Raw genomic sequence first — 14,225 nt, forward strand, 5'->3', positions numbered from 1 at the left:
AATTCACTTTCTTTGACTTAATTAAGTTAAAATGGTACCTTCGAAATTTGGACAGAGGGTGTAATCAGTAATGAGTCTGCAGAAAAAAAAATGGCTCTAAATGATGGAAATCACACTAACAACCTAGTTTAGTTTAGGATACAAAGTCACTCAACTCTCCCAAAAGACTCCCTTCCTAGTTCCTCTTTTCAGAACACTACAACACAGCTTTCTTACATTTTTCTTCTAAAACAAAACAACAAAGAATTGTCACTTTTTTCTGGGAATATTCATCTAGACCTACCCTCTACAACAGACTGCTCATTCATAATGGTACTTCTTACTTCAACAGATAACCAAAAAAACTGTCTAATTCATTTTCAGCACTCCAACCTTAACTTTATTACTCCCTTGCAGAAAGAACTATCAAATGTTTTTATGAAACTTCAAAATTTCACAAAAATCACATTTTCCTTTTTTTTATATTTCCTTGACCAGGGAAAAACTTGCCGTTGCATGAAAAGTGCTAAATCATGAACAATCATAACACAATGTGAGAAAGTTAAACAATAAAGCAGGCAGCCATACAAAATAAAAGATACTTGCCAAATAAGAATCTAATTGCCGAAACCCAGGCAACAAAAGGTTGACAAGTTAACCATATGATGGGCAGCACGGACGGCAATAGCATACATGTTAATACACCAAAAGAGTACAAAAAAGAAAGAAAGAGTACAGCTTGCAAGACAGAAGTTGTCATAGGAGAAGATAGTCGCCTTCGACTAGGGCCCCCTAGCTTTCCAGTCACGGAACCAGGTAGTTTTGAGTCCACCACAACATGAGACCAGAATATTGAACAAGATGATTCAGCCAATGAGATCAATTCCTCCTGTAAGCCAGACAGAGTTGTCCAATATTAGTAATCTTGTAAAGTAAAACTTCAAAGCTCCCAACTCATATAGTCAATGAAATCATAAATTATCTATTACCAGTATGCACAGGAAAACATTAGCAAACTTTTCAGCAATAAGACGATTTTTATCTACTGTGGCATTGAACTCAATTTTTGAGTCAGCTTTAACTTCTGTTTTGGTGTACTCATCAAAGCTTAACTTCATAAATTCAAGCTCGTTAACCAGGCTCAAGAGAAATATCAAATACTTCACAGGTATCCTCTCCCCCAAACTGCTTTGTTCGCAAGTACTGACGCCCTTTTCTTCAATAAACTGCCACATTAAATTCACACATTTTTTATCTGTTAGAGAGTTTGTAGGAGACCAAATTAGATCAAAAGAAAGCAGAACCACCGTTAGTACCCTAAAAAGAGGTTCTAGCTGGTGTTCATCCTCCACATGAAGAAACAGAACTCTTGCCCATCTTTCCGCCTCAGTGCACCATGCCACCAATTCTTCGTCATCATAATGAAACCCGGCATCAGAAATTTTCTGATGAAAGGTAAATCTTCTCGGAAAATCAAACAGACTCCTTACAATTTGCATTTTGTTACTAGAGAAGTTTGCAGCATAACTCTGCTTGTGATTCCCAGTAAACCATTTCTGCAATTTGATCCTTAAAGAACCTTCAAGAAGCAACAGTCGAGGAAAAAATATTGTAAAACCAAAATTATTTAACCATACAATGAATGTTCAGGAGTGCATTACACCCTTGCCAACGATATTTTGTAAGGGATTACACACAATAATAGACAAAGCTGCTTATGCAGATTCCAAATGGAGGGATATATGCATATACAAACGCCATGCCACCATGTACAAGGAATATCTAAGAAACTAGCCAACGCATAACCTTGAAAGCTAATTCCACAAAAAGGTATATATTTCAAAGCTGTGAAGACACCAGTCACAATCTAAATAGCTAAACAACTCCCAGCTGATAAGCTGAATCCCCATAAATAACTTAATATTGCTCGGGGATGGATACCAATCTAATGCTGATGTGCAGAAACAAAAACGTGCAACTTCATCCTCAAGGAGGGTAGCCTCAAAAACAACCAATCCAAGTTGACCATTTGGTAAATCAGACAATTCTGAGCCCAAAAACCAACAAATTAGCACCCAGCATACACCTAAAAGATCTAGAAGTTCAGGTAACATACTTTAAGAAGAGAAATGTACGTGACATGACAAGTTTTACCATAATAGATGATATACCATTGCCTCGTCATACAAATATTTAATGTATGACATAATACAGCACATTCCCTCAAATTAATTTGTAACTACATTTCTGCATGTGCTACGCATAAACTTTTTGTGGATAGAATGGAAAAAAAGAACATGATATTTTGGAGCTATGACAGACTGGCAGTTCTAATTTGATAATTAATCATCAGTCCAATGGTCATACGAAAATTGTTCAACAGCGTATCAAGTTATTAATAAACGACATCGTAAACAATTTAGCAAAGGTATGCGATTTTCTTTTAAAGGAAAAGGTATAGCACCGTGACCACACAAAAAAAAAAGGAAACATTCACCATATATTCAACTAATGGACTAGTCTTTTTAATGTACAAATATATAGTTCCTTCATTCTCAAATAAGTGCAACATAGGGGATTGGCATGCATATAAAGTGCGATGAGGAAAGAGAAGTAGAAAGATGGAAGAAATTGACCATTTAACGAGGAGAAAAATCATAAACCAAATAAGATATGTTGCATTTATTTCAAAACATCCAAACTTGGGGAGTGTTGTACCAAAACATTATCTATACCCCACAGAAATATTTAATTTTATCAAAATGCACGTAACTGTTGTTGATGCACAATTCTCATAAACTACAGCTACAGAACTTGAACTTGACCACACCCAAGGGTCAACTATCAACATGCAAGAAGTACCCAGCAAGCACGTTACCTAGTTTGAGGGACCTCCTGCAGTATGATATCTAATGCTAACGATATTCAGTTAACAAAGCTAAATTTAATGTCTTTGCAGAGTCTCTAGAGCTTACTGCACCTTGACCACACCCAAGGGTCAACATGCAGGATGTACCCAGAGTCTCTTGAGCTAAATTGTGTATCTTTACAGAGTCTCTTTAGCTAAGAAAAAGATACAATGTCAGAACAGTAAATTATCAACCCAAAGCCAGAAGAGAAAGGAGGGAAAAAGCTGAAACGACAACTCATGGAAAAGCATATCAGAAGTAGTTCCGTACCACCACTATCAGTAAATTCACGTGGTAAGGCTGCTATGAAGTGCAAAATTGTCTCAAGAGAAAGCTCGTCAGGGGAAACAACTGAAACAGCAGCTTCTAGCACTTTCTCGCAAACTGCCACATAACAAACTTCTAGGTCAAAGACAATAACAGTAGAAAAGATTGAAGTGTCATGGTAAAATAATATAAAAGGTCAACAACGAGAAATTACATGCCTCTGAGACGGTAATTAGGATTAAAGTGTTGTTTGCTATTTTCAACAAGAAACCTCAGACTGTCAATTAACTCAGCTTTATCAGCAAAATGTTGAGTTCTTGAAGACCCCATGCCAATCATATCAGGTAATGCATTTATGCATTGTCCACCAGTACCTTCACCATGCCCCTGAGCTGGGAAACATTTTGAAGATTTGCTTGCAGAAAAGATGCATTCTGAGAGGCTCATTAAACCAGCTCGGCCAAGAGACTGATGTCTTGCTACAGATGCTAACTTGCGTAAAAATATAATCCGTTCCCTACAAAATGTTCAGGAAGAGTTGTATATTATCATTAGAGAGTCAAAATTCACATCAAATTGTCAGACTATCACTACATGAATTGATCATTCTACCTTAGATTTAAGAAGCATCAAATTCTCAAATCATGTCGAATTCTGAAACTCCATAAATAAGAAAATATATACTTCCTCTTTCCCTAAAAGATTGCCCTATATTTCTTTTTGGGATGTACCTATTTGTTTGCCCCATACCTTATTTAATAACTTTTCCCACTTGATCTCTCTCTCTCTCCTCAAGGGCCCACTAGTTTGCTCTATGGGGCAATCTTTTAGGGACGGAGGGAGTACCCTATATCACTATATGCACTGGAACATGGACGTGACAAACTCCTCAAGACAGCACAACGCAAAACAAAGGGACAAGCTGTCTCTACACTAGCATATCACAAAATGCATATGCGAGATAATGTGTAGTATCTGCCTATCTGGTGGTAGCCTCAGTTACTCCTTAGTATTGAGATTTTCCAAAGATGTCGACTAAAAGCATAGCCAGTCATAAGACTATTCCTGAAGTAGAAGTTCCATGAAAGAATCTCTCCCAAAAACGCTCAAAACTGCAGAAAACGGTGCATGGGAAATGGCTCTCCACTCTACTTGGCAATTGGCAATTTGGCATTCCTCCCTAAAGCAACAGGAAATCATGACGAAAGAAAAAAATAAAAAATAAAGTGTGAGTACACCGGTGCTACAAATTTCCACGGTTAGTTTAAGAACACTAAGAACCATCAGTTCCTTTAAGTGTGTCTCGTCCATTTCTCTATCCCCACTGGAGACTTCTCCATTTGAACCTGGAAAAAAAAGGAGCTTTGAAACCCTTTTCTCCGTCTCCATATAGAAAAAATCCCTCTTAATCTTGTCAAGATCATAAAGGTTCTCCTAAAAACCTATTTACACTAGAAACAATAACCCATGTTTGAATCAGAACAATGAACAGCCTATTCACAAAGGCCACTAATTCAGAATCAAAGTCTATTTTTCTCCTATGCTAAACTCTATACGTTACCCTACTAGAAATCTATTTATTATGATTTAAACTTTCATACTAAGACACAACCACTCCTAGAAGGGCCAGAAGGCTCCGCTCTATAATCTCAAAAAGTTCATCCTCTATATAATACAGTAATTAGCACAACATATATGTTCTTTTTCTTCGGTTCTCTAACATAAGACTTACCTTGTCTTCTTCTCTGTAAACCTCATGTCTCTATTGATGATATTTACTTCCTTTTCTAAAGAAGAATAAGGTATCAGAAACATTTTAGCATGGAAAATCGGAAAGCTGGAATTGAAGTGTTATATGTGCTTTCCAGACGTAATTCATGTATGAACCCTGTGTTAATTACTCCCACTTACAACTATACCTAACTTAAACCTCACTAAATCTTTCAGCAGTAACCTATTAAGAAAACACAGTTGCAGAGGTGCAAAGCTTATTGCTAAACAAACATTATAACAGATATTAAACACGTACCTTTCACATAGGAAACTACAATATTGGTACAAGAACTTAGAGGCCCCTTCAATCGTTTTTGAAGAGTGGACACCTTTCAGACCTATGCAAAGTATATAAACCATTTATAAGGGAGACAAAGTTAGCATTTCTGACATAATTCATGATTTTACAACAATTGAACCACAATTCTGACATGTTAATATTTCTTACATATGAACCTGGTCCACACTAAACTTATTGTGGACCATGCCTAAAAAAAGAGTTAACAATTTTATTCTAATTTATTTTGACGTGTTTATTAGAATTATTATCAAAAACATATCAAATTGGTGTCGTTAGTGCATGTTGACATGTTGTGCTTGAATAATGTGATTTTAAGTCATGATTCTTCTTTAAAAACATAGGGTTACTTTGATTCAAAAAATGGTTACTATGTACGTAAAAAGGATGCTAAAGCAGTAAAAGCACATTGTTGGCTTTAGGTCCACAATAATATTATTATCCCTGACATGTATCCAGCTTAAAATTACAAGAGAATAAAGGCTTGCAATATTAAATGCGCCATCGTTTGTCGTGAGACATTGGAATATTAAATGCATCGTCGTTTTTCGGGAAAACAAAACAAAAAAAAGCATCACACAATATCAATAATTCCAAAATTTGCTCTTTTAGTCTGTGACCTAACATTTCAATTTTATACAATCTACTACCTCCGTTTCACAATGATCTTTACAGTTTCAATTTGCAGAAATATTAAGACAAAAATGGGAAAGTGTGTAAAAAGGTGGGTGAATATAATAAAATATTAACAAAGTAAGAGAAATATGTAAAAAAGTAGATGTGTGTAAGAAAAAAATAAATAAAGTAAGAGAAAGTGGGTGGAAATTTGTAAATGTTTTGGGGTAAGAAGGATAAGGTAGTAATTTGCATGTCCAAAATAGAATAAAGCACAATAGAACATAACGAAATGGACTAAAACAAAAAGTGTAAAGATCATTTTGAAACGGATATAGTATAAAGTAGTACTCCTTCCGTCCCTTTTTATTTTTACGTATTCCATTTTAGGTGTCCCGTTTAATCTTTACGTTTGGAATTTTCGTTTTCTATTTTAACATAAATGCCAATAATATTCTGTCAAAATTGTGCCAGTTGATTATTTAAATCAATTAAATTAATCGCGGCATTTAATCTCTCATACTTTCCCATTTGGACATTAAATCTCTCTCACTTTCCCAATGTCAAATTTTGGATACAAGTGAAAACATTATAAGTAAACGTAATTTGCATTGTTTAAATAAAAATAAATAAATAAAGGAATCTCAATTCACATTAATTAGTCGTTAAATCGCATGCATTATACCTAACGTCTAGGATGCTCGGACTCGCCACCGGCACCTGCCGTACCGGTGTCGACACGACACAACCCGGGTGCCGGTGCGGAATCCGAACCGGACGCGTGTAGCAGAAAACGGACTCGCCGTTTTTGACATCACAGACTCAGATATCCAACCCTTAACTACTCCCACACTACGACTCCTTCAGCATGACACCTCCGGTATCACTTTCTCCGGTGACGTCGTCGTCCTTTGCTGCAGATTGGAAGAGAATCCATTGATGGATCTTAGAAGAGCTCGAGAAGGGAAGAAGATAGTCGTAGTTTCGTAGATCTATTTGCTGGGCCTTTTTTCAACTTTTTGGGTCTTTCCATAATTTTATTCTTCATTAAAAGGATGTGGGCCAGTATTTAGACAGCTGTCCTCATTCAACCTATAAACAGTTGTCTTTTAATTTTTTTTACAAGCCCCTATGATTCTATGAAGCATAAAAGGGGCCTACATTAAATGTATTTAATTATTTGTTGACTATTTGACTGATTTTACTTTTACTTTGCTATTTATATTTTCTATAGCTACATGCCTATGTTAAATGCATTTACATTAAATGTATTTACTTTTACTTTGCTGATAATCCACTATTTTAATTAATATGATTGGATTATTTTGTGACTTTACAATTTAAACTATACTTCGTATATTTCAGTCCGATGTACATAAATTAAAATAATGACCCGTGTCCCCGAGTCCATATCCATATTTTGGACCCTTCAAAAACGAGTCCACGAGTAGAAATTTAAGGATCCGACCCTTGGACCCGTACCCGAGTCGGACACCCGTACCCGAGTCCGAGCATCCTAGCCTAACGTAAAGATTAAAAAGGGATGGAGGGGGTACATTTCATGATAACACATACAGTTTCATGTACATTATTCCAAAGGTTATACCTTCTAATAACAGGAAAAAGAGAGTTTATGTCAGGTAGAACCTGAAAAAGGCCTACTTTTTTAGGGTTAAGGATAACCAACAAAATAATATACTTCCTAAATACGAACTACAGCTCTAACGCTGGTTACCAATATTTGGAATCGGTGAAAGAAATCAATATACAAGCACTAAACTTTTTAAGATGTTGACTCGGAAGAGGGAAATTGGAAGAAGTAGGTAATTCGACACTCAAGTGCTATGTAAGTCATGTAAGACCAACTTTTAGCCATTAAATAAGAAGGGAGAAAACAGATCTACCAAATATATGGCAGCTTCAATATACAGTACAATTGGGTAAAGCAAAACAATCTATACTAATATTTTAAAACATCATGTTTTGCATACCATGATGCCATGTGTCCTCTCTTTATTTTTTGTTTTTTTCCAAAACCATCATTTATACTCATCGTTTCCACTTTCCTCCAAACTTAGATGTTATTTGCCCTTAAAATTAGTTCTATTTGTTTCACATTCTAATTTCAATTTTATGATGCTCCAAATGCATCCTATTTTATAATTCAAAATTTTCGTAACTTCCCTATATTACTCCGTACATAGACAATATAAATGAGTTTTTTTAAATTAAGAAACTCGTGCAAACTAGTGAGATGTACAAACCAAAATCTTTGTGGTGAACTGGATCATTGAGCCCTTGAATAAATGCGCCTAACACAAAATTCTCTAGAAACAATGCTCTGCAGTTGTCCTGGTTCTTCCATTCAATATCCAAAAACGACTTCATAATCATGCATCTAACTGAAGCACACAAAAAAAAAAGGTAACTAATCATGAAGGAAAGATGAACTATATCAGGAACAAAGATACACTTCAAAGTGCAGTAATGAACTGTAGAAGAAAGTCAAGCAATACATCTTTACCATGTGGATTATCATGAAAAAGTCCCCGTTCCCACAAAATAGCTAGCCAGTCAAAGTTACCCCCAAGCACATCAATTTGCTGATTGGATGTTTCAGGATCCATAAAACTTTCAGGGAAAACACAAGATTGAAGTAGCAGCATAATCTGCAAAAGTGTAAAACAAATGATTTCAAAACACTTTCTCCGTCTTTATATGTAATTAAAATGTTTATCATATGAACACCAAGGGGTATCTCTCATACAGAAATGGACAGTAGAAACCAGAAGCACCACAAAGAACAAAACTCAATAATTAGCCAAACATAAAGACAGGAAAGAAGCATAGAATAAGATAAGCAATGAAGCATAGAATAAGATAAGCAATGCGGAAATCCGAAATCCTGCAGGTCTTAGTAAGGAATAAGTAAGCAATGCAAAAAGGAGAGTCAAAATTGCATAAAGGAATTTCAAATTAAGGTTAAGAAATCAAAGTTTGGGAGTTGCGCGAAGTATTAAGCACCAAAAACAAACTCAGTTGTTGTCATCTTCTGTTAGTCTGTTACGAATGACATTGTTGAACGACTTATCTGCCTACAAATGACTGGGGCTAATAGTTCCAGGTATTGGTTGATACAAGACATACCAGCAAATACTAATCAGATTTTCAAGTTTCCAATCCAATATTTCCATACAGTAAAGGACTGTTCCCTATTGCCTATTGGCTGAGCCACTGAGTAAAGAACTCGAATTAGTTGCAGAAATGCAAAACTGAACCAACTTCCTACATTTCCTTAGAGAATTGACATAAAAAAATCCCAAAAAACATGAGGCATGTAAGCATGTTGGAAACCAATTTACCAAAAATTCAAATTATCCTAAACACGAGACTTTTGAAATGATTTTTTTGGCATTCCCACTCTATCTGATACACCTAAAATCCTATAATAACTCTTGTCATGAATATGAGAAAAGCATCCATCATTTCTCACTTTAATGTACCAACAGAGTTGGAAAAAAGTTAGTGCTATAACCATGGGGCCGGGAGTTTTGTTCCTCCCCAGCACAAAAAAAAAAGGTTATTTGATTCCATTGCATCCTCCAACAAAATAGAGTAAAAAGTGGGTATATAAGTCATACCACACTATTTAATTTCAGAGTGAAGTTTATGTTTTGGGACTAAGTTGATCTTACATGACTTACATAGCACTTGAGTGTCGAATTACCTATTTCTTCCAAGTTCCCCCTTCCGAGTCAGCATCTTAAAAAGTTTAGTGCTTGTATATTGATTTCTTTTACCGATTCCAAATATTGGTAACCAGCGTTAGAGCTGTAGTTAGTATTTAAGAAGTTGTTCAAACATAGACTTCACTCTGATTTTCCTAGGTTAAAAACATATAAGGGGAAAAGTTGATTTTCTACTATGCATTAGTGGTTAACACCACAAAATGAGGTGAAAGGTCCACCTTTCTTCTGTCTTGAACATGTTCACATTTGCAATCCCAGCAAAAATCCTACCGCACATATACGACCATCCAAAGCTCAAAAGAGGAAACTGTTTACACTAGTCAACATGGATATGTGTTTACCTCGGATATTGAAAGGTACTAGTCAACATGGATATGTGTTTACACTATATAGCATGCTCCATCCAATTATTGAGGGGGAGGGGGGGAGAAACTTTGTATATGAACCTGATGATTCCATGCAGCTTCAACCAAGTGAGTGCCATACTCATCAAGCATCTCATAGAGAAGTATGAATGCCTCCCACTTTTTCTTTTCACTCAAATATTTATCATCTGAGAGGCATATTTGCCCAACACCAAGTGATATGGCTTCCTCTTCAGCCCAGCGATCCCTTTTTGTCATGCCAGGTGGAACTGGACCTCTCTGGCGTGATTTTTTCTCTGTAGTGACAGGGTTAAGCTGCCCTTCATCATTTTTGAGCATTACTCTCTTTAGTATGTATAATGATTGCTTCCTTATCAAGCCTTCCTTCTCAACCTGGAAGTTCCACATCAGAAAACAAATTATAAAATATCAATAAAGAAACAAGATAATGAAGACTGAAACTAGTCCTCTTTTAATTAAGATGGACACAGAAAACCACTTTTCTTGTGGGCATTGTATATTTAAGTATTCACTAAAGGAATCAATCAGAAATGAGGACACGGTACCAAGCCTCTTTTTATTTCATCCCAAAATTCTTTTTCGGCTCTTATGTCAATTTCTTCAGCTCTATCATCCATTTCCACTTCAGACTGGTCGACGGAAGAAAAATAAGACAGATACAGAGAGATTATACCATATGCATCTCTCCTCTCTGCAAGTCCCAGAGAAAAAAGAACTTGGGTACACTTCCACAGTTTCACGAAGAAATGTTGCCTGGAAAACCAAAGACCATTTCATACATCAAACTAAGTAACTGATTTGATTTGATTTTTATTTTATCAAATTCCTGCTATAATACTGCACCTGGAAATATAGCAGCTTTCTCCTTGAATACAAACTTCAAATGAGCACTTCGAAGAAAATACTTTAAAAATGGATGGGAGAAGAAGACTAGTAGTGCAAGATCTATGATCGAGACTCTGCGAAAGCATTTGGATAGTTAAATTGCATAGATCCCACAATAAATGACCACAAAACGTTTCTGATTGGATGTCCCCTGAGATGGAGGAGCGCTTCACAGCCTGACAATTCTCTGCTGCGGCATCTAGTAAGCAGCTCAAAACGTAGCATGACAGAGTCAGTGGAAGAAGTGGAGCATTATCACATATGTTAATCGGTTTCTGCGTGTCTCTTGAACTTTGAAAGGAACACCTACTCCATTTACTAACAGACTTGTCTTCGTTTTGATAAATGTCCATGGAAAAGCCAACTGATCCCAGAAGAATTGGAACCAGAGTGGCCTCCATTAGTTCCCAGCTATTGGTATCAATTACAACTTCAAGTACAGATTCTACGATCTAAAACCAAAGAGAAAAATGCCACACATTAATTCGATTGACGACAAATGATAGGCCGAAAAGGAAAATTGCTATGTTCCTTTCACAAGTTTACCTCATGCAGTACTTCCTTCTCATACAGCAGAACCATCTTCATCAGAGGTATGTAACCATCCCACATAAAACATTCCAGAGCAACAGAATTCTCTCCTGCAACAACCAATGAGTTAGCAGTAGTTGTGATCAGCCGTCATTCCTTATACAAGGGGAAAATAAACACCAAATCCAACATAACTTATTGATACTTGATAGTAAATCAATTTGCTAGGCGGTTTTGATTAAAATTCATAGATTTAAGTTATTTAATTCCATTGATTGTTTCTATATAACAATATAAAGATTGTACTAACAACAACAACAACCAAAGCCTTAATCCAATTAATGGGGTAGGATACATAAATAAGATTTTATCTCCGGTGGTTATCAACTAAATCATCTTCCTCCATTCCCTTCTATCATCAAATGATATATCTCCTGTTAAACACAATTTACTAATATCATCTTTACTCTCACCATCTAAGTCATATTCTGTTTCTTCTAAAATCCCACGATGAAAATTGATGAAACTGGCTCTCCAAAGTGTATGATGAAAATTGATTTTCAAAATGCCTGTGATTGATTGTTAAAAAAAAATTAAAATCATGTGTCCTTTTGGGATGTTACTGGCTTTGAATTTTCCTGCTGAGGTCATGACTATAGTAATACAGTTAGCTAATGTGAACGAATGTTCTTTTGTATGCTTCTAATGTGAATATTGATGTGCTTGAGTGTGGTTGAGCCCTCTTAATTTAAGCTTGGAAAGCATCTTTGCTAGAGTCAGAACCGGCTCAGAGATTAGGTTCTCTCCTATGCTGGAAGAATTCAATTAGTTAAGTCTGTTCCGCTGTCCATGTAATCTTATTGGGCTAATATCTTAACAATTCCAAAATCTGTGTTGAAAAAACTCCTTGAATAAATACAAGATAGACCCCTAATGAGTACCGTACAAGTTATTATCAGGCCATCTCCATCTGCTGCTAAAAGGGACAAATTACTCCTACTGGCATATGATTCAACCTTCGAAAGTTGAATACTTGAATTAGTATAATGACACATTCACTATTAGAAACCTTTTCGAAACAAACATCCTCATCTGTTTCTAATGAACTTACGTAAGTGTTACTATACTACTCAAATGCAGTAAGCTGCAATCGCAAACATCCCACAATCAAATCGAAACGATTGAAATGTGACCTTAATTAAGCGAAACCTCAATCAAAAGCAAAACTAACAATCAATTGGGAATTTCACAGTCAAAAAAGTTCAAAACTTACCCATTTTCTTCAGAAGATGACAGAGCCCCCGCAAGTAGGAAACAAGAAATGCACATTCCTCAGAACCCAACTTCTTATTATCATCCAAAATCACCTATTCGCAACCAAAAACCAATGAAAAAAAAGGTTAAACCCAATTAATTACAGCTGAAACGAGCTGGAAATTGGAACCATAATTTCAAATTTCGGGATTGCAGAATTGAACTGGAAAATCAAACCTTAGTTAGACTGGAGAAATCTGGAAGAAGTGAATCGAAGAGGGATGACGGTGATACGCCAGTGGAAGTTGAAATGCAGTCCAACAATGCTGGAACTGCTGCCGGCGGAACGGTGCGGAAACTCTGTGACAGTGAAGAAGTGAGCAAGGTCGCCATTGTTTGAGGAGAGAGAAAATTCGCCCCCCAATTCGGAGTTCAACAACAGCAGTGTCGTAGTGTACGGATTAACGGCAATCTAGGGTTCTGCATAAACCCCTGATAAACCCCAAGTCAAAGGCGCGCCTATGCCCTTTCGCTTCACTTTCCCTCTTTTTCTTTTTTGTCTTTCTTCTTCTTTGGTATTTTTTTTTAGTCAATTTTCTTTTCAACTAGATTTTAGCCCGTGCGATGCACGGATTTTATTAAATTGTCATGTTTAAATAAAAATCCTATGTATGTACCACTTTTATATATTATATTAGATTAGTTTTTGATTTTGCATTGAATTCCAGTTTAGATTTTTTTTTTAATTATGAGAGTGTTTGTTTTTGGATGAAATTGTATATGCGTAATATTGATAATTAATTAATAAAAAATATCTGCGTGACACTTAATCATTTCTTTACCTGACACTCGACTTTTTTAATTCAAAATTAATTTTGAAATCTTATTTTTCATTGGCCGAAACCATTAGATTTTTCTACGTGGCGCTCTAATATTGGATTAATGTTTGATTTTAAATTGAATTTTATTTAGTTTATTTTAGATTATTATTGATTTTGGATGCACTTTATTTTAGATTTATTTTTTAATTATTAGAGTGTTTGTTTTAGATGGAATTGTATATATATATATAATTAATTAATTAATTAAAATATCTACGTGGCACCTAATTAATTATCTACGTGGAAATATATTATTTTTTATTATTAGAGTGTTTGATTTTCGATGGAGTTGTATATATTAGTAATTAATTAATTAAAATATCTACGTGACACCTAATTAATTATCTACGTGTCCCTTGATTTTTTTAATTCAAAAAGAAATTAGAAGTCTTATTTTTCATTGGCCGAAACTATTAGTAATCCTAGGTGGCGCTCTAATATTTCAGCAAATATTCCTCCATTGGCCTAATCCATTAGATTTTCTACGTGCCGCTCTAATATTGGATTAATGTTTGATTTTAAATTGAATTTTATTTATTTTATTTTAGATTATTGTTTGATTTTGGATGAATTTTATTTTAGATTTATTTTTTAATTATTAGAGTGTTTGATTTTAGATGGAGTTGTATATATTAGTAATTAATTAATTAAAATATCTATGTGGCACCTAATTAATTATCTACGTGGCATTTGATTTT

The 14,225-nt window shown here is 35.3% G+C and overlaps 1 protein-coding gene across 1 annotated transcript in view; it reads right to left on the reverse strand.

Annotated features, from left to right (window-relative positions):
- LOC110781775 (uncharacterized) overlaps positions 1–13,216 on the reverse strand; it is a 31,948-nt gene extending 18,732 nt beyond the window's left edge. Inside the window, exons 1-14 of the mRNA XM_021985827.2 lie at positions 12,884–13,216; positions 12,666–12,759; positions 11,408–11,502; positions 10,820–11,313; positions 10,522–10,729; positions 10,037–10,348; positions 8,366–8,510; positions 8,106–8,243; positions 5,185–5,266; positions 3,374–3,672; positions 3,159–3,272; positions 1,296–1,558; positions 969–1,205; positions 716–868 (exon numbers count right to left, since the gene is read on the reverse strand). Coding sequence (XP_021841519.2) covers positions 716–868; positions 969–1,205; positions 1,296–1,558; positions 3,159–3,272; positions 3,374–3,672; positions 5,185–5,266; positions 8,106–8,243; positions 8,366–8,510; positions 10,037–10,348; positions 10,522–10,729; positions 10,820–11,313; positions 11,408–11,502; positions 12,666–12,759; positions 12,884–13,039 — 2,790 coding nt within the window. The 5' untranslated portion in view covers positions 13,040–13,216. The remainder of the gene's footprint in view (positions 1–715; positions 869–968; positions 1,206–1,295; positions 1,559–3,158; positions 3,273–3,373; positions 3,673–5,184; positions 5,267–8,105; positions 8,244–8,365; positions 8,511–10,036; positions 10,349–10,521; positions 10,730–10,819; positions 11,314–11,407; positions 11,503–12,665; positions 12,760–12,883) is intronic.
- Positions 13,217–14,225: the final 1,009 nt, after the last annotated feature.

The sequence above is a fragment of the Spinacia oleracea genome, chromosome 6 (genome assembly GCF_020520425.1).
Source record: "Spinacia oleracea cultivar Varoflay chromosome 6, BTI_SOV_V1, whole genome shotgun sequence".
Classification (NCBI taxonomy): Eukaryota; Viridiplantae; Streptophyta; class Magnoliopsida; order Caryophyllales; family Amaranthaceae; genus Spinacia; species Spinacia oleracea.